Source organism: Miniopterus schreibersii (genome assembly GCF_964146895.1).
Source record: "Miniopterus schreibersii genome assembly, chromosome: 1".
In the NCBI taxonomy this organism is placed as follows: Eukaryota; Metazoa; Chordata; class Mammalia; order Chiroptera; family Miniopteridae; genus Miniopterus; species Miniopterus schreibersii.
This window is the reverse complement of record NC_138101.1, coordinates 126,996,122-127,021,585: the sequence shown is the minus strand read 5'-3', so window position 1 is coordinate 127,021,585 and position 25,464 is coordinate 126,996,122. Positions and strand designations below refer to the sequence as shown.

Here is a 25,464-nt window from a genome sequence, read left to right as displayed (position 1 = left end):
TGTGTGATCACACAATTATAATTTTGCCCAGACCCCACTTACCATTACTATTTACACTTGATTTTTGATAACCAAGATTGTTTTTTTCTTTTGAGGAAAGGAGCTATTTCATTATAGCAGGAAAAAAAAGTACAGATAAAAGTCCATTAAGGAATAGAACTGAAAAACCACCTGAAATTTTATGATAAAGAGATAAGTTTTTCTTTTTTTATATGTTTATATCACATATAATACACATTTAAACATATATAGCTTTTTCCAAAGGGGAACATTAACATAGTTTTGTAATATTTTAAATACATGAACAACTTCATTTCATGAGATAAAACTTATCTTTGGAATTACTTTTTATGATTTATCTATTATATTCTAACATCTTGGTGATCATAATTTATTCAGTAGTCTCCTAGTTCTGAACCTAGGTCATCTTTATATGCTTATATTTTTATTTTCTAGGAAAATGTCTAAAAATGAAATTGCCATGCCCAACCCCAATGATAGAAAGCATGCAAAGAGAGAAAATTACTCATCATAAAACAAATGGGGAGGCATGTAAGAAATAAATTTCTTATGTATTAAATAGAATAAACTAATGCCCCTAGCTTACTCCATGTATGACCTTTAGCAAGTCACTTCATTTTTCTAAGCTTGTTTTCTTATCTTTGAATAAGGCCTCTTGCCAGTTATTTTGAAGATGGAATGAAGACAATACATGTAATATTTACATTATGAACTTTTAATCATTATATGTAAAGGAAGAGGCAGATTGGAAAGCTACTGTTACCCTTCCTTCCTCCCTCCCTCCCTCCCTTCCTTCCTTCCTTCCTTCCTTCCTTCCTTCCACCAAGATCTCCTTTTTTTAATATATCTTTATTGATTTCAGAGAGAGGAAAGGAGAGCGCGAGAGAGAGACAGAAACATCAATGATGAGAGAGTTGTCACTGATTGGCTGCAACCAGGGCACGTGCCCTGACCAGGAATCGAACCTCAATCTCCTGGATCCTAGGTTCATGCTCAACCCCTGAGCCAAGCCCGGCTGGGCTATTGTTGCTTTTTCTTAAACATTAACTATTTAGTGGTTGGAAAGTAGTGACGTGTTTCAATTCAGTAAATTCAAGTTGTATCATATGCGTACCCCCCCTCCCACCCAAGTAGAATTTTAAAATATTATTTTGCTTAATTGAGAAAGGGGAATACTGCCTTTAGCCTTATTCCCATAGTGGCCTTGTGCTTAAGCATCACTTACCACAGTTAAAAGACTCGTCCTCCATTGATGTTATTTTGTCCTTGATATGTAGATACAGCTCTCTATATCTTCCTGTGTTTTTAAAATTTATTTTATTGTTGAGAGTATTACAGATGTCCCCCATTCTCCTCCCTTTGCCCCCTTCCACCCATCTCCCACCCATCCCAGGCCGTCACCTGTCTATTGTCTGTGTCCATGGGCTGTGACTAATTTGTACTTCTAAATTCCTTCACTTTTTTCACCATCCCCCAACCCACTCCCATCTGGCAACCATTAAAATGTTCTCTGTATCTGTGAGTCTGTTTCTGTTTGGCCTTTTCATTTATTTGGACTTTCAGATTTAGTGCCATTTTATTGTTCATATTTTTAATCTTTTTCCCCCTCCTTTTCTTCTTGAAGAAGACCCTTTAATATTTCTTGTAATACTGCTTTGATAAACAACTTTAGCTTTTTCTTGTCTGGGATGCTCTTCTTTCTGACCTTCAATTCTAAATGATAGCTTTGCTGGATAGAGTAATCTTAGTTGTAGGTCCTTGCTTTTCGTCACTTTGAATATTTCTTGCTACTCCCTTCTGGCCTGCAAAGTTTCTGTTGAGAAATCAGCTGACAGTCTCATGGGCTTTCCCTTGTAGGTAACTAATTGCTTTTCTCTTGCTGTTTTTAAGAGTCTCTCTTTGTCTTTAACCTTTGGCATTTTAATTACATGTCTTGGTGTGGACCTCGTTGGGTTCCTCTTGTTTGGGACCCTCTGTGCTTCCTGGACTTGTATGTCTCTCTTTTTCACCAGGTAAGGGAAGTTTTCTGTAATTATTTTTTCAAATAGGGTTTCCTTTTTTTGCTCTCTTCTCCTTCCGGTATCCCCATGGTGTGAATGTTGGTATGATTGAAGTTGTCACAGTGGCTCCTTACACTACTTCTGGTTTTGGATCCTTGTTGCTCTCCTAATTGGGTGTTTCTTGCTTCCTTATATTCCAAATTCTTGATTTGATTCTCAGCATTCTCTACTCTGCTGATGATTCGCTATGAATCATTCTTCAATTCACTTAGTGTGTCCTTCATTTTTGACTGGTCCTTTTTTATGATGTTGATGTTCTCACTAAGTTTCTTGAAGTTCTCACTAAGTGTCTTGAGCATCTTTATAACCATTGTTTTGAACTCTGGTAGTTTTCTTGCTTCCATTTCATTTAGTTCTTTTTTTGGAGATTTCTCCTGTTCTTTTATTTGTGGCATGTTTCTTCATCTCCGTATTTTGGCTCCTTCCCTGTGTGTGTTTCTGTGTATTAGGTAGATCTGCTATGTCTCCCAGACTTGGTACTAAGGATGAACTTGACCCATCATGATCACCCAAAGTCCATAGTGTATATTAGGCTTCACTCTTCATTCTATGGGTTTAGACAAATGTAAAATGATATATAGTCATTATTATAACAACATACAGAGTATTTTTCATAGCCCTAAAAACCTCTGTGCTATGCCTATTCATCTCTCTCTCCCCCCACCCCTGACAACCACTGATTTTTTTTCTTCATCGTTTTGCCCTTTCCACAGTATCATATAGTTGGAATCGTAGTGCATGTAGCCTTTTCAGATTGGCTTCTTTCACTTAGTAATATGCTTTTAAGGTTCCTCCATATCTTTCCAGAGTATCTTTTCATACGTTTATTTGCCATTTGTATTTCTTCCTTGATAACAGGGTCTGTCAAGGTCTTTAGCCCATTATGTAATGGAGTTGTTTATTCTCTTATTACTGAGTTTTAAGAGTTCTTCGTATATTTTTGGTAATAGCCCTTCATCAGATGTGTCTTTTGTAAACATTTTCCCTCTGTGGCTTGTCTTCTGATTATCTTGACATTGTCTTTCACAGAGCATAAGTTTTTAATTTTAACGAAGTCCAGTTTATCAGTACTTTTTCTCAATATTTTTACAAAAGGACACAAAAGACAATATTGCATCTTTGGTATTGTATCTAAAAAGGCATCAATCACCATACCCAATGTCATGTAGGTTTTCTACTGTGTTATCCTCTACAAATTTTATAGTTTTGCATTTTACATTTAAGTTCATGATCCATTTTGAGTTCATTTTTTCAAGGGTGTAAGGTGTATGTCTAGTTTCAGTTTTTTGTGTGTGTTTTTTTAATGTGGGTGCACAGTGTTTGTAGCACCATTTGTTGAAGAGACTTCATTCCATTGTATTTACTGCTTTTGCTTCTTTTTCAAAAAACCATTGACTACTGATGGGTGTCTATTTCTGGGCTTCCTATTCTGTTCTATTGACCTGTATGCCTTCCTCAACACTACATTGTCTTGATTACTGTAGATTTATAGTAAGTCTTAAAGTCAGGTAGAATCAGACTCCAGCTTTGTTCTTCTCTTTGAATATTGTGTTGGCTTACTTGACCTCTCTATATAAACTTAAGAATCAGTTTGTTGACATCCTTAAAATGACTTTTTGGAAATTTGACGTTGTATTGAATCTATATGTTAAAAGCAAAGAACTGACATCTTGACAATATTGTGTCCTCTTATCCATGAAGATGGAATATCTCCCCATTTATTTAGTAGTTCTTTGATTTTATTGATCAGTTTTGAAGTTTTCCTGATATAAATCTTGTACATATAATATGTTAGATTTATGCTCAAGAATTTCATTTTCAGGGGTGTTGATGTAAATTTGTTTTTAATTTCAAATTCTACTTGTTCATTAGTATGTAAAAAAAGCAGTTGATTTTTGTATATTAACCTTGTGTTCTGCAACCTTGCTATAATTACTTACTACTTTCAGGAGTTTCTTTGCCTGTTGATATTCTACATAGATGATCATGTCATCTGTGAAAAATTATAGTTTCATGTCTTCCTTTCCCTTCTGTATACCTCTGTTTTCCTTTTCTTACCTTATAGAGTAGCAGGGATTTCGAGTACAGTGTTGAGAAGTGTGGTGATGGGATTTCCTTGCCTACCTGATCTTAGTGGAAAGCTTCAAGTTTCTCACTGTTAAGTATGATGTTGCATGTAGGGGTTTTTTATTTGTTTGTTTTTTAAAGAATACTTTATTGATTTTTAAAGAGACAAGAAGGGAGAGGAAGAGAAAGACAAACATCAATGTGAGAGCGGAACATTGATCAGCTGCCTCTTGCATGCATCCTACCGGGAATCAAGCCTGCAACCCAGGCATGTGCTCTTGACCAGGAATTGAACTGGCAACTTCCTTGTGCACAAATGGGATGATGCCTAACCAACTGAGCCTTACTGGCAGGGCTACACATAGGTTTCTTTGTAGATAGTGTAAAGAAGTTACCCTCTATTCCTAGTTTGCTAACAGTTTTTATCATGAATGAGTTTTAGATTTTGTCTACATATTTTTTCTACATCTATTGATAGGATTATGTAATTTTTCTTTCTTAGTCTAATGATGTGATGGATTACATTAATTGATTTCCAGGATGAATCTTTCTTGATTGTAGTGTATAATTCCCTTTATACTTTTTAAAATTCAATTTGTTAATACTTTGTTGAGCATTTTTGCATCTATGTTCATGAGAGACATTGGTCTGTGATTTTTCTGAAATGTCTTTTTTGGGACTTAGAGCCTTTTTTTTAGCATGTGAAAAATCTCTTCACTTAGCTTGAGATTTGTAAACATATTTTACATCAGCCATTGTTTTAAGACTCAAAGTAGATAACCTATTGAACTATATAAGCTATGTTATATCAAGAACAATATATTATCTAATATCACATATGCAAGTTCTAATGTATAGCACATAGGCGTTTTATTAACAAATATATGCTGTTTCAAATCAAAACACATCAGAATGTGTCTTCACATGTTCATATGTCTTTTGTACCAACTAAGTACACCTTTAATTAATTTCAGCCAGTTAGAGCCATCTTATTTAGTGTTGATTTCATTCATGCATACTTTGTTTTATATGATTTTGTGTTTAGGTCATCACATCTATAAGAATGAATCCCAGATCTTTTTATCATACCCCAATGTTTTCTTATATTCCTGGCTTCCTACTGAACATTTGGATGTGATATCTTGAGTTTAAGATTAAACTTCAGCCCGGCCAGGCGTGGCTCAGCGGTTGAGCGTCCACCTGGGATCCAGGCAGTCAGGGTTCAGTTCCCCATCAGGGCACATGCCCGGGTTGCAGGCTTGATCAATGACTCTCTCATCATTGATGTTTCTGTCTCTCTCCCTCTCCTTTCCTCTCTCTGAAATCGATAGAGATTTATTTAATATAAAATAAATAAATAAAATAAACTTCAATACATCTTCACCCCAAGCTACCTCCTTTACTTTTTTTTGTTTGTTTTAATTTATCTCTATTGTTCAAAGTATTACAAATGTCCCCTTTTTTCTGCCATTGATCCCATCATCCTGCAACTCCACACCCAGGTCTTCCCTACACTATTTTCTGTGTTCATGGGTTATGCATATATGCATGCATTCTTAGGTTAATCTCTCCCCACCCACCCCTGCTTTTCCTCTCAGATTCATCAGTCTGTTGCATGCTGTGTCTCTGGATCTATTTTGTTCATCAGTTTATTTTTTTCATTACATTCCACATATGAGTAAGATCATGTGATACTTGTCTTTCTCTGACTGGCTGATTTTGCTTAGCATAATACTCTCCAGGCCCATTATACTTTCTCAAAGAGTAAGGGATTGTTCTTTTGTACAGCTGCATAGTATTCCATAGTGTAAAGTCCGAGAAGATGCTTGATACGATTTCAGTCTTTTTGAATTTCTAGAGACTCATTTTATGTCCCAACATGTGGTCTATCTTTGAGAATGTCCCATGTGTGCTTGAGGAGAATGTATATTCTGCAGCTTTGGGGTGAAATGTTCTCTAAATGTCAGTTAAATCCATCTGATCTAGTGTGTCATTTAGAGTTACTGTTGCCTTGTTGATTTTTTGTCTGCAAGATCTATTCAGTAAAGTCAGTGGGGTGTTAGTCCCCTACTATGACTGTATTGCTGGCAATCTCTCCCTTGAAGTCCTCCAGAGGTTTGGTGTTTTTTTGTTTGTTCGTTTGTTTGGTTTTTGATTTTTGTTTTCCACCTGTGTGAGTCTTTTGTTCTAAGGTGGGTCTCTTGTACATTTGGATCATGTTTTCTTATCCATTCAGCTGCCCCATGTCTTTTGATTGGGGCATTTAATCTATTTTTATATTAGGTTATTGATAGGTACTTACTTATTGCCATTTTAATTCTTTATGCCTATGTTTCTCTTTCTATTTCAATTTCTTATTACAGCAGTCCCTTTAACATTTCTTGCAGTGCTGGCTTGGTAGTGATAAACTCCTGTAGCCTTTTTTGGTCTGAGAAGCTCTTTATTTCCCATCTATTTGGAATGATAGCCTTGCTGGATAGAGTAGTCTTGGTTTCAGATGCTTGTTTTGCATTACCTTGAATATTTCATGCCATTCCCTTCTGGCCTGTAGTTTCTGATGAGAAGTCATCTGACAACCTTATGGGAGCTCCTTTGAAGATAACAGCTTGCCTTTCTCTAGCTGCCTTTAAGATTCTCTGTCTTGAATTTTTGGCATTTTACTTATGATGTGTCTGGGCATGGGCCTCTGGGTTCCTCTTGCTTGGGACTCTCTGTGCCTCCTGAACTTGTGTGACTTTCTCCTTCACATTAGGGAAGTTTTCTGCTATTATTCCTTCAAACAGGTTCTCTAACCCTTACTTACTTTCTAGATCTTTTTGCACTCCTATAATGTGAATATTGTTGTGTTTCATGTTGTCCCACAGCTCCTTTAAACTGTCCTCCTGATTTCTAATTGTTTTTTCTTTTTCGATCTCTGATTATTTTCTGCCTTGTCTATAAATGTGTTTATCCAATCCTCTGCTTCCTCTAATCTGCTGTTTATTGCTTCCAATGTATTCTTCATTTCTGCCTGGTCATTTTTCATAGTTTCCATTTCTTTCTTCATGCTCTTGAGCATCCTTACAATCAGTATTCTGAAGTCTATATCTGATAGATTGCTTATCTCCATTTCATTTAGCTCTTTTTCTGGAGACTTCTCTTGTTCTTTCACTTGGGGCTTGTTTTTTTTCTACCCTTTTTGGCTGCCTATTTGGGTTTGTTCCTATGTAGTAGGCAGTCCTGCTAGGACTCTCAGACTTTTTGGAAGGTCTCTGGTGCTGGCCAATGTGAGACACTGTTTGTGACTGGCCTTGAGTACCCTGCTTGGACCCCACAGCTTGAGGTCCCCTTTGTTGGGGCTAGGTGCATTTGGACAGGATCCTGATGCACACCAAAGTGTGCTTTTCCAAAGCCCTGGTCCAGAAGCAGATCAGGCACTCTCAAAGCACTCTGAGGTCTGCCTCTGCCGGCAGGCTCTTTAATCTGATTCTCCTAATGGGCCTCTCAGGCTGTAGAAACTCCACAGTATGGTTCAGCTGATTGTTATCAGTCTCTTAATGAGCTTCAGGCTGTAGAACCTCCACTGGGTAGGGCAAGAGGTTTTCCAGCAGGGTGGGGCAGTTGCTTTGCCCTCAGGTGAAAGCTGCTTTGAAGGTAAACGTCTGCCTATGAAAGATGTACTCTGTAGTATGGGAAAATGACTCGGCACAGGAATACAGAGGGGTGCCCTCAGAACTCTGTCTCCAGAGCCCACAACCCTAGATTCTCCTCACACTGCTCTCGTCCACTCTTTAAGAAGGTGCCTGCATTTCCAACAGTCTCTCCCTGGCAGACAGAAACCCAGCTGCTTTTCACAGCCAGATGTTTTGTGGGCACCTTTTTCAGTTCTGGTGCTCTTGGCTGGGAAGCCCAGCCTGGGTTTAGTCCTCAGAGTCCTCAGAGGGAACCCCTCACAGCTGAGATATCCCTCCGGACCTTGAGCTGCTGCCTGTGGGAGCCCACCCAGCCCTCTCGCACCTCCGCACTTCCTACCAGTTTCTGTGTGGTCTCCACTTTTCCTCCTTGGTTATGAGGGTGTTCTCCAGCTCGTTTTCAGTTGCATTTGATCATTCATGATTATTTTTCTATATTTTAGTTGTAATTCCAGTTTGGTCCTTGGAGAATGTCAGTGTAGCTTCCACTCAGTCCGCCACCATTTTTAATCTCCCTGCAGGAACTTTTAAAAACCTCATTTTTCCCCAGCTCCTTTCTCATCATCTTCCCTTCTAGGCTTTCAATTTATCTATTGTTGATCCTGATTGTTAGCTCCTTTGCCCACATTGCTATAGGCAATAGCCCTGGGAACACCTCAGGTTGAGTAAAATATAGGCAAGCTCCTATGCTGTTCCTTTAAGGAGCCACCAGACAGACAGAAATCAACAACCACAGTTCTTTGACAATAAGATCTGTATTGGTCTCTCTGGCACTTGCAGCCTGCAGCCAGAGTTGCCAGTCTGGGGTGTGGAGGGATGGTAGGTGGGCAGTTTAAGGCTTCTTTCTTCACCAAGCCGCCTTCTGGTGCTGGTTTTTTAGTTTTGGGGTTTGTTTGTTTGTTTTTACTAGATTCTAGTGTTCTGCAAAAGTTGATTCTGACACATTTTGGCAGTTAATTTGTGGTTTTTGAGGAAGAGCCAAACTGTGTAATTCCATTTCCATTTCTTTTGCTGATGCCATTCCCAGGGGACATATTTAATTTATGGATTATCTACGTACCTTTTCTAATTTATTTTATATCTTATAATTATTTCGACCTGAAGGTATACAGAAACAAGAGGTGAAACCCTTGTATTGTATATGTTAGCAATTCAGAAGAACTCGAGATCATTTTAGAACTTTAGTTATCAAGAATTCCGTGTTGTACAATGGTTAGTTACCTAATAAAAGAAAAAAGATGGTGATACTTGGTTAAAAGGTATTATTTTAAATTTCTGTATTTAATTCTGGAATATTGGGATATATTTCTAATGTCTTTGTTGTTTGTAGGTCCTAAATAAAATCTTAGGCATTTAAGTGATTGAAATCTAAGTAAAACTTTGATAATTTACATTTAGATAATTGAGTTGGTGTTTTTGTTGGTTAATTTTTTTTACATCATTTAGTTAGTAGTGAATGGAAGGCAAGATTTTTGGCATGGATAATTGAGGACCTTGTAATTTTCACTTAACAAATACTACTAAAAGCTTATCACTATGTCACCATTTCTCATCCTCGGTATTATTGAAATTTTGAGCTATTTCTGTATTTAATTCTGTATTAGAAGGGAAGTCCATGATCTAATCTAGTTGCATTGCACTTAGTGAGCATGTTTTTTTCAACACTTTTAATTTGGAAGTTTCTTAATGCCTTTTGTCTTTCTTGACTTTGAGACTGTCACCACACTTTCAGCTACTAGTTTTAGTCTCCATTGATGATTTTTTTTTATCTCTACCATTTTTCCTGTGTTTACTGATTGGCATTTTACTGTACAGATCAACTTTTCTTTCTACTTCAATTTGAATTTTTCCGATGTTTCCTCGTTATTAGATTGGAATTATGCATTTTTGTTACAAATACCACCAATGTGGTGTTCTATCCTTAGAATTGCATCATATTTGTTGAGATAGGATGTCAGTTTGTCTCGATATAGATGATGATATTTTGACCATTTGGTCATGTCTGCCATATTTCTTCACTGGAGTTAAAACTTTGGATTTAATAAGTTACTGTTTATGTTGGTATGGTCTCATGTATTATTATTATATTTGGTGAGTTATAACCCACTCATGTCTTTGTAAAGTCTATCCCCATAATTCGTTAAGCACTTCCCTACTATCTGCCATAAGTTGTACCAGGTTTGGCTATACTTTTCCTTGGCATCTGCCTTTTCTCTAAACAGCTCTGGTTTAGTTTGGTAGAGAATGGTATTTAGAAACCATTATTGGGGTTGCTTCTGGACCCTCTCGGCAGGCAAAGCTAGGAAATATATATATGTACATTTGCATATATATACTTATTTCTATAGCTATCTATATTAAAACCCTTGAGTTTATGCTGATATTTCCAATTTCAATCCAACACCACTAAAGTACATTTTAATTCTAGTCCCATTTTTGTAATTAATAAACTCTTCTCCAGCAATAAGAATCCTTGCCCCCTTTGTCCTTAACATACTCATTAGCTCAAGTCTAGAATACACAAAAAGTACACATATCAATCTAGATTGGGAACCTACTAGTTAGAGTTCAATATTTGCTCATGGTTCTTTTTATTTCTAAGATCTAATTACATAGAGTGAAGTGTACCAAACTTAATGGTACAATTAGATAAGTTAATCTCTGTTTACTCCACACACCTGTCAAAATATAGAACATTTTCATTACCCTTTATGTCTCTTCCCAAGTAATCTTCCAACCACCAGAGATAACCAATTTTGTGATTTTCCCCCCTTCACTATACACAAGTATTGCTTGATTTAGAACTTCATATAAACAGAAATCATACTAAATAAATTATTTTGTGTCAGTGGATTTTTGCTCCCTTATGTCCATGGATTTCTAAATATTGACTTTTCCTGCAGTATGAGATACATTTTGTTCCCCTTTCATATTCTTACATATTATTGTAAAGAATAAAATAATTGTAACCAGGTGAAAAATTAGAAGGAATTAATACATTGTCCCATGCAAAGGCCCTGACATTGGTCCAGGAATAAGTTTGACAGAATCCTTTGCCATGAATTCTTTTTCCTGTGATGAAATTGAGTCTGTCTCAGAAGTGCTTTGAGGAACTTTGCATTGGAGAGAGATGTACAGACTTTTGGCCAATGGCATAAATGTTAGATCTTTGTTACAAGTGTATTTATAATTGTTCATTGAAGCATTTTATGATGGCTTCTTTAAAATTCTTATCAAGTAATTCCACAACTGATATCTTTGTGTTGGTAACTGTTGATTGCCTTTTCTCATTCGGTTTGAGATTTTCTTGTTTCTTGGTATGATGAATGATTTTGGTTTATTATTGTATCCTGGATGTTGGGATATTATCTATGAGTATTTGGATTGTATTTAAGTCTTCTATTTTAGCTGGCCTCTTCTGACCCTGCACCATCAGGGGAGGAAGACTGCCTTGTTTTACTGCAAGGTGGGGGTAGAAGTCTAGGCTTTTAACTTCGTCTCCACTGTCCTCTGCTGACACTACCATGGTGAGGAAGAGAGAAGGTCCCCCTTATCTTGAGGGAGGGGTAGAAGTTTGGGCTTTCTTCTCAGCCCCTGCTGATACTTCAGGAATGTGAAGGGGCACCTTAGTTACTGCTGGGTAGAGATGGAATTCTACCTTACTTGGTTACCACTGATATATGTGAGGAGTGGTGGGTTCCATAGCATTTGGAGTAGAGCAGTTATAGTAAAAGAAATGTTTGTTTTGATTCCTATGTTGTACCTTTTCTAATTCTTTCACTAGAGAGAGCAGGCTTTTGTTGTTGTTGTTTTTCTGTGTGTTGTATTGTTTTTATTTTTTACCTTTGCTCATTAGTATTTCTAGGTTGCAGTTTCCTCTATTGCCAGGTCAAGGATATATAAGAGACAAAAAGAAAACCCAGGGAACTCACTGTCATGTTACTGAAGATCCAGGTTCACTAGCCAGCGCATCTTCGCCTCCACCATTCAGAGCTTTTTCATGTTTGTTTTTTATATATTGCATTCAGGAATTTGTGTTAAGTGGAAGGAATAGGAAGAAATGTGTCTTTTATTTGCATGGAACTGGATGTCCTAGGTCGTTTAAAATAAAAATACGTCTATAATAACTTTTTTTTTTAAATATGTCTTTATTGGTTACAGAAAGAGGAAGGGAAAAGGAGAGAGACAGAAACATCAATGATGAGAGAATCATTGATCTGTTGCTTCCTGCACACCCCCCACTGGGGACCGTGCCTGAAACCTGGACATGTGCTCTGATCAGGAATCAGACCTCGATCTCCTGGATCATAGATCAGTGCTCAACCGCTGAGTCACACCAGCTGGGCTATTAACAACTTATTTTTAATTTAATACTAGAAAATACTTATTCTTTAAAATATTCTACCACCATGTTTTTGTAAGTATCTAAGATGTGCATAAGGTTATGTATATTTCTTTTATTCTTTTAGGATTATGTACTGAAGGACTCTACCGTGTTAGTGGGAACAAAACTGATCAAGACAATATTCAAAAGCAGTTTGATCAAGGTAAGGTGATAATTCTATAAAATAAAATTACTGTTTTATTATTTTCCTTATTGAAATTTTATGATGGGAAGATTGCTTTTCATATGAAAACCTTTGAAGGATATAGATGTTGAAGGGAGAGTTTTGAAGTGGAATTAGAAGTATTTAATTGAAGAGACCACAGTGAGGAAACAGGAGAGCTACAAATCTATTACCGGAATTGGAAAAGTAGTAAATTGACTTATGACACATTGGCATCTTTGTGTGTCACAAATAGTACTTATTTAAAAATGTGATTTAAGAAATTTTTTCATGATATTGGGCCAACTAATTATTAGGAATAAAAACAGCTGAATTCTCTACTCATATTACAGTAAATGCTATCTGAGCTCAAAGGTTCAAATGTAAAAAATGAAAACTATTAAGTACTAGGAAGAAAAATGAGTGAATATTTTTTATAGTCTTGGAGTAGGGAAAAGCCTAAACTTGATATCAAACATGGAAAGTATAAGCAAGATGATAAGTTGGACTACCTAAAAATGTAAAAATTCTGTATGAGACAGTGAGTTAAACATAAAGTCCAAAGACAAACTATAAATTTGGAGAAGGTATGGAATATCTATGCTAAGATTAAGGAATTCATATCAGAAGAAAGCAGCCAATATATGAAAATATGTGCAGCCTATATCAGTTATAAAGACATAGACATTAAAACAACAAGATTGTATTTGTTTATATTATTATCAACGTGGAAAAGGTTGTTGGTAGGGTGTAGACAGCCAGTATTTTGTCTAGGTGCCTTTAGAATATCTATTAAAATTCAGGTACCTTTGCTAGAGAAATTCAGCTTGTAAATATTTGTTACAGAAATCTTTGTGTGGGCATACAAAGCTCTACTTAAAAGGGCATTTATTGCAGCCTTTTTTGTAATATTTTTTAAAAGGAAGAGGGAGACCTGGCTGGTGTGGCTCAGTTGGTTTGGCATCCTCCCATGCACCAAAAGTCTGCCAGTTCAATTCCTGGTCAGGGCACATTTTCTGGGTTTCAGACTCAGTCCCTGGTGGGGGCCGTGCAGGAGGCAGCTGACCTATGTTTTGCTCTCACGTCAATGTTTCTTTCTCTTCCTCTCCTTTACTCTGTCTCTCAAAATCAATTTAAAAATATATTTTTTAAAAGTTTGTGCCCGTTTAACTGTACATTCACCCTTTGACAAAACAATGCCACCAAAATTTAAAAAAAAAAGGAAGAGGGGACTACCCATGTGTTTATAAGTAGAATACTAGATAGCCGTATAAAATAAGTTAGATTTATGTGTGTTGAAATGGTAAAATGTCAGTTATCAAGTGATATGTGTTTGCCTTGCTTTGAAAGAATACTGTGTATATAGTATATTATTTCATTTTTTAAAAATATTGTAGAAAAACTGTTTAACCTTTATAATATTGGTATAGTTTTACTTCTGGTAACAAAGGAATAGTAGTAGTCAATACCAGGGCCTCTTGAATTAGACTTCCTGGTTTTGTTTTCTGGTTCTGCCACTTAATTTTCATAGTGCCCTGAGGAAGTTAATCTTTATTTCTTAACTTTTTCATATCTAGAATGGGAGTGATAAGAGTAATTATGAGGAATATTGAGAATAGTACCTATGAAGAATTTGCTGTGCCAGGCACTATAGTATATGTTTGCTGGGTGGCTATCATTACAAGGAATATAGCCTTAACAAATAATCTTTAGTATATAAAAAAGTTTATCATAACATCTTTATGTTTTTAAATGAAATAAATCTAAATGTTCAGTGATAGAATATTGTGTAAACTGTTAGATCTGGGGAATATTGTGTAGCCTTTACTATTTTTTATTTAGGGCAAAATACTGATGATTGGTGATTCTTTGTTAGGCTTTATTTGAGTTCTTAGTGCTATTCTTGCAAATTTTCTGCAATATTGAAATTACAATTAAATGTTACCCAGAGCCCAAAAAAGTTTTGAAAAGTTGCTTGTGAAATTTTAATAACCTTGGATAATGCCTTAAGAATGAAATCAATTATAAAATGTATATCTGATTTGTTTTTGTTGTGTTGTTTGTATTTTTAATGATCAGAAAGAGGCTGAAAGGAAACATATTAAAGTATAAACAGTGATTGTCTCATGGTGATGGAGTAATTTTTTTCCTTTCCGTGGTGTATATTTTTATATATTTTATCATTATTCATTATTTTATAATAAGGAAAAATGATTTTTAATAGAAAATTAACCTTATGATGCACTTAGTATGTTCCATTCTTGTTTTTTAAGTCAGAACTTCACTGTGTTTAAATTTAAACTTTTAAATAAAAAATTTAAGTATAATTTAAAAGGTGTAAATTTGAATTTGTATGCATAATTTCTATCTTTTGTCTTTCTGTTTCCCTGTGGTCTCTTTTAAATAGTTTATATAAACAAAATATTTTAAACATATATATTAGTAAAAGCTAACGTTCTTCAATACACTAATAGTCTAACAGCATTTTCTGTTGTAAAAAGGAAACACTCTTACTTGGTCTTCTTCCCTCACCCATATAGTTTATCTGTATTAAAACAGTGGAGGAGAGATGAATCAGCCTGTAAAGAAAGGTGGCTGATGAGAAGACTTAAATATCTTTGGATCTACAAGTACCTCTTTAGCGTACTTCTTTAGTAACTTAAATTTTATTATATAAATTATAAATTAATCTTTTATTTTTTGTTTTATAGATCATAATATCAGTCTAGTATCAATGGAAGTAACAGTAAATGCTGTAGCTGGAGCTCTTAAAGCTTTCTTTGCAGATCTGCCAGATCCTTTAATTCCATATTCTCTTCATCCAGAGTTATTGGAAGCAGCAAGTAAGTATAAGCCTCCTTTTTTTGAGAGGGATGATGGGTTTTGTATATTGATACGTGTTAAAATCAGCCATGCTCTGGAATATGTAGCTAATAAAGATTCAGCTTACTAGCACTGTTTCTTAAAGGTATTTTTCTTTATAACATCAAGATATATAGCTATAACATCAGGAATCCCTTGGGTTGATCCCCAGGACTATTTAGTTTTTGTTAGTCTACCGGGTGACTCCATGCTCCTGGAGGTATGAAGATCATTGTACTAGAAATTTGAGAGTTGTGTTTTTAATTCAAACTCAGAGGCAAGAGAATTAAATAAACTTTTAAAATGAATGTATATATAATAAACTTCAATAAAACATTACTGTATTGTGTGTTAAATTTTTTTTAAATCAAATTAACTTTGGCCTCACATCTAAAGTCGCTTTTTGAAAAGTAAGGCAGGAAAAAGGAGTACTTGAAATTCAGTATTTATTCCTGCTTTGGCATCATTCATCCTGATATTTCTATTAAACAAATACTCATTTGTTACCTGGAAAAATGACATAGAAGATCTATTTAAGTATCAGGTAACTCAGTGCTTAATTCACATTTTCTCCTCAGTAGCTAAAATGAGTATTTTTAAGTATTTCTCTTTATTTCCTTTTGATTACAAGTCTTCAAGCTCTTTAAAATGAGACTACTTTCTTATAATTTTGACTGTGTTAAAGTTGTTAGTTAATTTTCTCAAAAACCACAGTAAAAAACACAGTATATTGTCACAAGATGTAGTTGCCCTTACACAGACTTTCATACGTAAACTGGAAAAATGGTTCACTTGATAGCTTAGATTTTCTTAATGAACAATAGCCTCAGAATTTTCCTACTTAGGAAATTTTTTTGAGTACCGATTTAGAAGCAATCTGTGACAAATCAGATTTGTTAGTACTTGGTTATATTACGGTGAGTTGGTATGCAGATTGGCCTCCAGAGGAACCCATTGTTACTTTTGGAAGAATCAAATGAATGAGGAAGAGAGTAGTAAAGCACTCTTATCTCTTATTTATTGCAGAACCACATTTGAGTTACCCTGTTTCATAATTTGCATAAATTTGGAGAGTAACTGAATTAAATGCTTGTACTGCTTGTGAAGAAAGATTTTCAGTAAGCAAAGTGGATTATAAATAAGTATAGGGTGTTGCTTTTAAATCAGGTATGCCAAATTCAGCCTGCCATCAGGTTTTTGTAGGTGTTTGCAAGCTGAGAATGGTTATTACACTTTTAAATGATTGAGCAAAATTAAGAGAAAAAGGAATATGGTGACACTTGAGAGCCTCACAGCTTTATAAGTCATTAATTGATTCTAAATTAATACCTAGTTATATAAATTGCTTGAGTAGATTGCTAATGTACTCTTTCCCATTTTACCGTCTCTGAGTCACTTTGCACTTCAATGAGTAGCTTTATTTGCAAAAAGGCTATGGTGATAGGTGATAATGTGTTTTTAGCAGGTTCTTTAGAGCATTTTCTTTGTTTTTGTTTATCCTGATATGCTTCAAACACATTCTTGATTGTTTCTTTACAATAAGCATAGTAGGAAATTATCAGATATTTTTAAATGTATGTGTTTCACACAGTTTCCTCACTGCTTTAACTTTACAGAAATCCCAGATAAAACAGAACGTCTTCATGCATTGAAAGAAATTGTTAAGAAGTTTCATCCTGTAAACTATGACGTATTCAGATATGTAATAACACATCTAAACAGGTATTTTTATATTTTTGCTTTTGCAAATAAAACACAGTACAAATTTCAAACATGTAACTTTATAAATTGGTAATTATAAAATAGAAAAAGGGACACAAATTTATTTAAGCATACAGTTAAATTTTCTCTAAATTATTTTTCTAGATTTTTAAAATAGATTTTTCATCAACTTGTTTAAAGAAAGGTATATGACTCTTTTAATGCATGTAATGATTAAATAAATAGAAAGTGTGGTAAATACATTTTTTTTTTATTATCCCTGTTATTAACAGTTCTCTTTTGTAGAATCTTAGAATTTTAGGTATAAAATAACACTTAGGTAATTTACCAAATCAACTTATTTGAAGTTGGAAAAATTGAGGTTTAAAGAAGAAAATTATATATGCTTCATGTCACATAATTAATAAATGACGCATGACTGGAATCCAAGTCTTATTAAGAGGTTCCATTTTTCTATCACACTGTGTTGCTTTTGTGTATCTAGCTTATTTTGTTGGGATATTTGATACAATTAAATTTATCAGAAACTTGAATTCAGATTACTGTCCACCTTGACTGTTGCCTTAATGCAGGACATTAATCCTATATTAACAACCCTAAATATATTACGCTTCAAGTTTATGCTCTTGTTTAAGATCCTCCTCCCGATGCCATATATTGAGTGAAAGGCAGTATTATGTAATAGCTTAAATCTCTGGACTGTGGAATCAAACAGGCTTGGTTTTGAAACATTTTTTGTTCTGTGACCTTGTGCAAATTACTTACCTTTGCTAAGTCTTGATTTTCTCAACTATGAGAAGAACGAGATTCACAGAATTGTTCTTGGGACTGAATAGAATAATTAGTATTTGTATTAATTTTTTTAATAATCTATTCATAATATTTTCTGCTGACATTTTTATGAATTGAATGGTAGGATTTTTTTTAACTAATAATTTCAGTGCCCAAACCAAGTACATTTCAGCTTGTACCTTTTAGAAGAGAATATGAACCAATGTTTAAAGTTTGTTACTATCATAGAAAAAAATTATATTAGCATTTCTAGTACCTAGTGTCTGAGGTTTCCCTCCCTGAGAAAATACCAGTATACACAGTATTGCAGTATAATTAGTGGAATTTCCTCTTTTGAAAATTACCATGCAAGATGATTGTGGTAAAATAGATGTGCACAGGATACTATAGGAGACCCTACCCAATAAGGAATATAAAGATGATCTGTGAACATAGTGTTGTCTGGCCTGATCAAAGTGCTGAAATAAGAATTGTACTTCATTAAAAAGTGTAGGGCGCCCTGCTGGCATGGGTTAGTGGTTGAGCATCGACCTATGATCCAGGAGATCGAGGTTCAATTCCCAGTCAGGTCACATACACGGGTTGCGGGCTCCATCCCTGGCAGGGGGTGTGCAGATGCAATGGATCAATGACTATCATCATTGATGTTTCTCTCTCTCTCTCTCTCTCTCCCGCTCCCTTCCTCTCAATGAAATCAATAAAAACATTTTTTTTTTTTTTTTTAAAGTGTAGGGAAAAGGGTGAAAGAGGGGAAGAGCATGTTTAAAGAATCACAGTGCTAGTCCACCATCAATATTATTTTACACACTTACTGTGTTTGGTTCCGGTGATACGACACAGGCAAAAGCGTATTTGTTGAGGAACAGCAAAGAGGCCTATGTGATTTAAGCAGAGTGAAGAAAGGACGGAGTAATAGAGAAGGTCAGAAAGGGAAGAGGGACGGTGCCATATCATATGGGGCAGTACGACAACTAGCTTTAGTTCTCACAATGTTTTACTGACAAAATAAGGATGCTTTTCATGTATGTATGTCTCTACGCACACTGTGGAGTTCAACTGACATTGACTGGGAGGAGAGACAAGACTTTCTCAATGAAAATAGCATCGCGTGTTTGTTACTCTGAGTGATTATGGGGAACCACTGGAGAGTAGAACAGAGAAATAACATCAGGCTTAATTGGTTTTTTTTTTAATCCTCACCCAAGGGTATGTTTAGAGAGAGGAAGGCGGGGAGAGAGAAAGAGAAACATTGATGTGAGAAACATCCATTCATTGCCTCCCATATACACCTCAACCAGGAATTGAACCTACAACCTTTTCAGTGCACGGTACTACACTCCATCCAACTGAGCCACCTTGCCAGGGTCAGACTTAAATTTAAAAGGAATACTCATCTAGATTGTAATGGCTACTACGTGTGCCAGGTACTCTTATAAGTGCTTCGGATAGGATAGCAGTGAATAAAGCAGTCACCTGTTTCATGGAATTTAAATTATGGTATAGGAAATAAATTTATATATAAAATGGATGATTGACAAATTACGAAAATTAATCTATGTGGTTATTTGATTATATTCTCTCACCCTCAATATTTAGTGAGTTATTGCTTGAAACCATTTTTTTCTCCTAATTATTTTTTATTCTTCTCTCACTGCTTTAGTTTAGGTTTTATCACTTTTCTTTTAGGAAACTTGTTTCTTTATAATTGAGCTCTCTCCAATTAATATCCTATACTAAAGAAAAAATCCAAACTGTTTAACATTAAGTTGGTCTAGTTCTAACTTCTTCAGTTAGATTTCCTTTTCTTTTCCCCCATGCACATGCCAAGTAAATGCCACTGTATTAAACCAGAAGTATCAATTTGTGGCTGTCCCTTATAACATCTTAACATGACTGCTTCAGTCTTTCTCAAAATGCAGTCCTCAAAGCAGCAGCAGCAGCATCACCTGGGAACTTGTTAGGAATACAAACGATCAGGCCCCACGTCATATGTAGCCTTCTTCAGTTTGTTTCAGCAAGCACTCCAGGAGGTATTCATACACACTGAAGTTAAGATAACCACAGTATTGACTAAATTACTCGTCCTTCCTATCATTTTTTACCAACACTCATCACCCTGGACCCAATTCACACATCACCTCTTCCCTGGCCACCCTCAACTCTTAATTGATTTGATACCTCTTCTTTCTGCCTTTCTTTTTTTTTAATATGTTTTTATTGACTTTTGAGAGAATGGGAGGGAAGAGGAGAGAGAGAAACATGGATCATTGGCTGCCTCCTGCATGCCCCCACTGGGGATCAAGCTGCCAACCTAGCATGTACGCTGACCTGGAATTGAATTGGCAACCTTTTGGTACATGGGACGACACTCTACCTCACCGGCCAGGGCTCTTCGTACTTTTTGATTCAAGTTAGACCTGATGCCTGTACCCTTATGTCTTTCAACTTTATAGATATTTTCAGAATCTATACTTGCCTGCTGCATAAAAACACCTAACCAGGCCCACTATATTTTAACAAAAGGTTGATTTTATTCTGAATATTGTAATTCAGTGTCTTAACAAAGAGCAATAAACTTTTACCATAGCACACATGTTTTTTGAGCACATATTTACCTTAGGTGAACAACTCCCTTGTTGGGGGCTTTAACTTTTTTGATGTGCAAATTTAAGTATAACATTTTCCGACTACCTTGCATACCAGGTTATTTATTTATGTGTAAAATGAGAGGGTTGGATAAATACCTAAGATTCCTTCTCAATTTAATAATTTTGAGTTAAAATTCTGGATTTACCTCTTATGTTTCTTGTTATAGATGATGGTAGAAGTGCTTGCTTACATACTTAAAGGACTGAATGCAAACGCGTTAATAATGTTCATTTATACTTTTATATTTATTTATGTTAATATTGTTAAATTAATGAATTTTAAAGTGGAATGTGTTTCTGTGAACTGAGGATTAGCTTTCAAATTAAATTTGTAACAATGTACGAGATATTTAATGATTGAAAAGGTGGGTTTTTGAACACTAGAAACTTAATTTTTTTGAAAGTTGAAAGTCTAGGTTGGAGGATATGATAAAGTAATTTTTCCAAAGTTCAAAGTTTTATTTTTCCAAGGTTCAGAGAGATGGCATACAATGATTTGTCCTTTCATCTCATAGTAGTCAAGGAATTTAGATGTGCAATTAGAATTTTCTGTTCCTGTTGTCAGAAATTCATCAAAATTTGTCATGCGTCCTTACCTTAAGGAAAAGGTTTTTTCACATAAGGTGGCTTTTATAAATAAATTATAAAACCCCAAGCTACGACATTTTTAAAAGGCTACCTTTGATTCTTATAAGGAATGGATTTTACTTCTGTCTCCTGTTATTGGAATGTAGTTGAAGATAGAATGCACAAGAAGAATGTTTTAAATTTAAAGTTAAAAGGTAAAACTAAATCATCTGAGATCAATTCCAGCTCTAGGATATTTTAATTGTAATGAGTTTTAATTGGTTTTCTAATTGTTTTTTCCTATTATAATTTCAGGGTTAGTCAGCAAAATAAAATCAACCTAATGACAGCAGACAACTTATCCATCTGTTTTTGGCCAACCTTGATGAGACCTGATTTTGAAAAACGAGAATTTCTGTCTACCACTAAGATCCATCAATCTGTTGTGGAAACGTTCATTCAACAGTGTCAGTTTTTCTTTTACAATGGAGAAATTGTAGAAATTGTAAATACTGTGGCTCCTCCACCACCTTCAAACCCAGGACAGTTGGTGGAACCAATGGTACCGCTTCAGTTACCACCACCACTGCAACCTCAGTTAATACAACCACAGTTACAGACGGATCCTCTTGGTATTATATGAGTAAGAAGTGATTGCAGACAGCCTGAAAATGGACAAAAAGCAAATCTAGACATGCATGTTTCAGGGTTCAGTAGTATACTTCATGTTTCTTACAGATTCAAAATAATGAGACATTTTTGCTTTGAAATATATGGTATTCCTTATTCATTTACATTACAAATCTAAGACCATGTGATAAGCATGACTGAAGAGGTTTAATTTTTATAAACAAAAATAGCTATAAAATACAAAACTGCTGTTGCATGCAACCTTATTGCAATCAGTATATCATTCCTGTGGCATTTTCTGTCACATTATATTGTGAATAAAATTTTTCTATAGAAATTAAATGATTTAAAAGCTCACATATTTGAAACATTTAATGCTTTTCAGCCTGCTTTATGGCTGGTTTTGTTATTTGATGTGCTAATTTGGGCAACCTAATTTACATTTTAGCAGTCTGTGTAGATAATTAAAAGCCCAGTTAAGTGTTTTATAATTTCAGGCTACTTATGCCATGCTTGGGATGTTTGAAAGAAAGAAGAATACACTTAACATATTTCTGCACCTTCATCTTCACTGCTAAGTAAACCTGTGGATGATATGATGAGGGGTAAATGACCATATTTCTTGTATACACATACACCAAGGACACGCTTGTGGCTAAAGTGAATTGATAATGTTGTGCAAAGGATAGTTGTCACCAACTCATTTCTTTATGGTCCATAATAAAATAAACATCTTGTATACTGTTAATTCTATAAACAGATGCATGTTTAAAAGATCTATGATGGTCTTGTAATCTTAATCTAATATATTTTAGATATTTTAATTTTTTCCCTCTTGGGAAATACATTTAGTATAGTGTAGAAAATACTTCATGACATTTTCATATAAGGTTATATAACTTTTCATACATAAACATGAAATTTGTTGTAGAAAATTCTTTAAACCAAACATTTTAATCTAGGACTTCAATTTAATCTGTTTCTTGAATCTATTTTTATGTGGCCCTTAAAAACATATCCAAAAATCCATTGCTAATATAGCAATAAAAATACTTTGGGTACTGACAGCCTCTTTGGAGTGTGTATATGTATAATTGCAAACTTGTATTCATATTCTTTTCTGTGATATGTTGTACTAAAATCTAAAGTGTCTTTTGCACCATTTTAAAACCAGTTTTTTCCTTTGATGTTGGTACCAGATTTGCCATAAGTGACTGCTGCTTCTGGGGTTAAACATTTTGTTAGTGAAGATACATCAGAACACTAAATTATGGATAAAATTTTCAGAATAGGTGGCATAGGTAAATTTTATTAGGCTTTATTGAAAATTTGTTCATTATCATACCATTGCCATTTTTTTCTGAATAGGAAAAAAAAAGTTTGTTTTTCATTGCTAGGTTATATTTTGTGTAGTAAAGAGAAAATTCTTTGGTCAGTGTTGTAATCTTTATTCATACTACAATTTTAAGGTTGTCTTATGTGTATTATAGTAAATAGACAATTTTGAGATTCCAGGTTCTTAAGAGTTTGATTTGCTCCATTTTTTCCTAAAATAAATGTCGTCTTTCCCAACTGTTATGTCCTAGGTATTGTACTTCTAATTTTAACTTCAGAATCAAGATGTCGACATGAACCAGGCTGCTGTTGAAGTACATGTATATTATAAATTATCTTATTTGTGTTACACTCTTACATGTTATTATCTTTTCTAAGAAAACAAAGTCCCTATTATTCCTATTGCAAAGCACACAGGAATTAAGAAAGTACAGTAATTTTTAAAAAGAAAAATCCGGTAAATGTAGTATTCTTAACTTGTTCTATATTACTTATACCTGTTGTCTATATAGCTTTAATTTATAGCTGTCAGTTTAACATTGGCATGTTTGGCAAAGAAAATTAAACTTTAAGAGTTTTATAAACTGTTTCTAGGTTGCTAAAGAATTTATTTTTCTACTATATATGGTATAGACAAAGCTCAAAACTATGTACAGGAAAAAAGCCTGACTGTTTCTTTGGAAGTAGGCTGAAAAGAGAATTTTCAGAACTGTTTGTGTCTTCAGTTCACTCTCATAACTTGGTTATTGTAATATGTGAATCCCAGTTTATTTAAGCTATTCTCTTTTATACTGTGTTAATTTAACTTACATGTGCATTTAGTATCATCTTTGTTATTAAAACTAGCATTTATCATTTTCTACATTAACTACCTTACTTACACCTTCCCTAAAACTTATCTCCACTTTTCTATGCATTCTCTAATTGATTTGAAAATCTTCATAGTGAATCATTCAAAGGTCTACATTTGGTTCAACTAACTAGTAGGTTACAGTTAATTGAAAATTAAAGTGCGGTTTAAAGCTCAGTCTGTTACACTGAATTGATTGTGTTTGTTTTGCCAAGGGTTTAGAAAATGTTTTTAAATATTAGAAAAATAATTCTAAGAACAGAATAATATAATTAAACTTTTTTTCTGGTAAGTTACTGGAAGGTTTCATCATTTAGGGACATATATATGAGACTTCTTAAAGGATGAAAAGAATATTAGTCTCATAATTGTGGGTAAGCATTAAGGCATTATATTTTACAATTTTAAATAAAATTCCATCTACACACATGTTGCCATTGTTTCATTTAAGCTTGTAGTTATAGTATTGTACATAACAGTATTTAGATTAGTAATATGAAGAAATATAGTGGTACTTTTTCAAATTTTCAGTAGATTTATTGGAAGTCAAATGCTGTTCAACAGACAATTAGGATATATAATTAATTGTAGAACATAATTTCAGGCACAATATATTTCTATTTGAAATGGTATTTGTTAGTAGTGCTATTTTCCCCCTAATATTTGCAAATACTGTAGGTAATAGCAATCTAACTTAGCTGAATAGCAGCTTTTATTTTTCCATACTGTTTGTAAATAATGTAGACATTTTTTTTGAGGTACTGGAATTTAATTTCTAATATCTCTTAGATATAAACGAAAGGGAAAAATTGGAATAAGAACGTAGGCCTTAGCTTTACATGGTGATTTTTAGTTTTTTATACAGTAATAATTGTGATGCTATTTGTCAACTGGATATAAATATAAATATATATATATAATTTTTAAAAGTCAAAAGTGCTTTGTTTTTTGTTTATAATTAATATCATTTTGTGCTTTACCCACAGGATGCTTTAGTAAATTAAATATCAGTGAAGCTTCTGTATAAAGAGTTCCCTGAATAAAACATTAAGAAGCTGTGTGACTTTAAGTTGCTTCTGATTTTACCAGTTCATTGGTAAAAATCAACTAATTTTTTGTGCATAAAATAGGAAAATAAAAATAAATTGATGTCAATATGATGAAAGTATTAGGGAAGTAAATTACTGAGTTTTTACTGTACTATGAGAAGAGATTGAAAGTTCATTCTGGATGTATACATACAGATGAAAATTCATTTTTAAAATGTTCAGGAAAACAAAATTGTACAGATTTGTAAGACTCAAATGTTACCTGGATCTGAATTTTAAGCTGTGGCTAGGCATTCTTATGAGCCACTAGAAATATTTTGAAACCTATTCTAGTTTATAGCAGAGCTGCTTACATTGAAGAATATTTTTGTATTCTCTTTATGATTTATGAATATTAAGCTAAGCTTCATGGGTGTATGGCATCAGATTCTATGGATCTAGTGAGGTCTCTTTGACTTGGATCTTTGTGTGTGCTTATCTTGAATTTAATCATTTTGACTAAGTACCTTAATTCTTAGACTGAACAATTTCTGATCTGTTTCAATACTTATGGGACATATTTAATTTTTTTATTGTATTTGAACTCTTGAAGTTCTTAGTAGCTTTTTCAATTTATCAAGTGTCTGAAAATAAAATTTTCTAA

At 34.3% G+C, this 25,464-nt stretch overlaps 1 protein-coding gene across 8 annotated transcripts in view; it reads left to right on the top strand.

The window, feature by feature from the left end:
* Window positions 1-24,068, top strand: part of ARHGAP5 (Rho GTPase activating protein 5) — a 112,114-nt gene extending 88,046 nt beyond the window's left edge. For all 8 annotated transcript variants that reach the window (XM_081143470.1, XM_081143473.1, XM_081143467.1 and 5 more), the window contains 4 exons: window positions 12,289-12,366; window positions 15,078-15,209; window positions 16,845-16,950; window positions 21,273-24,068. In XM_081143470.1, the coding sequence (XP_080999596.1) occupies window positions 12,289-12,366; window positions 15,078-15,209; window positions 16,845-16,950; window positions 21,273-21,600 (644 nt within the window). In that variant the 3' untranslated portion in view covers window positions 21,601-24,068. The remainder of the gene's footprint in view (window positions 1-12,288; window positions 12,367-15,077; window positions 15,210-16,844; window positions 16,951-21,272) is intronic.
* The last annotated feature ends 1,396 nt before the right edge of the window (window positions 24,069-25,464 follow it).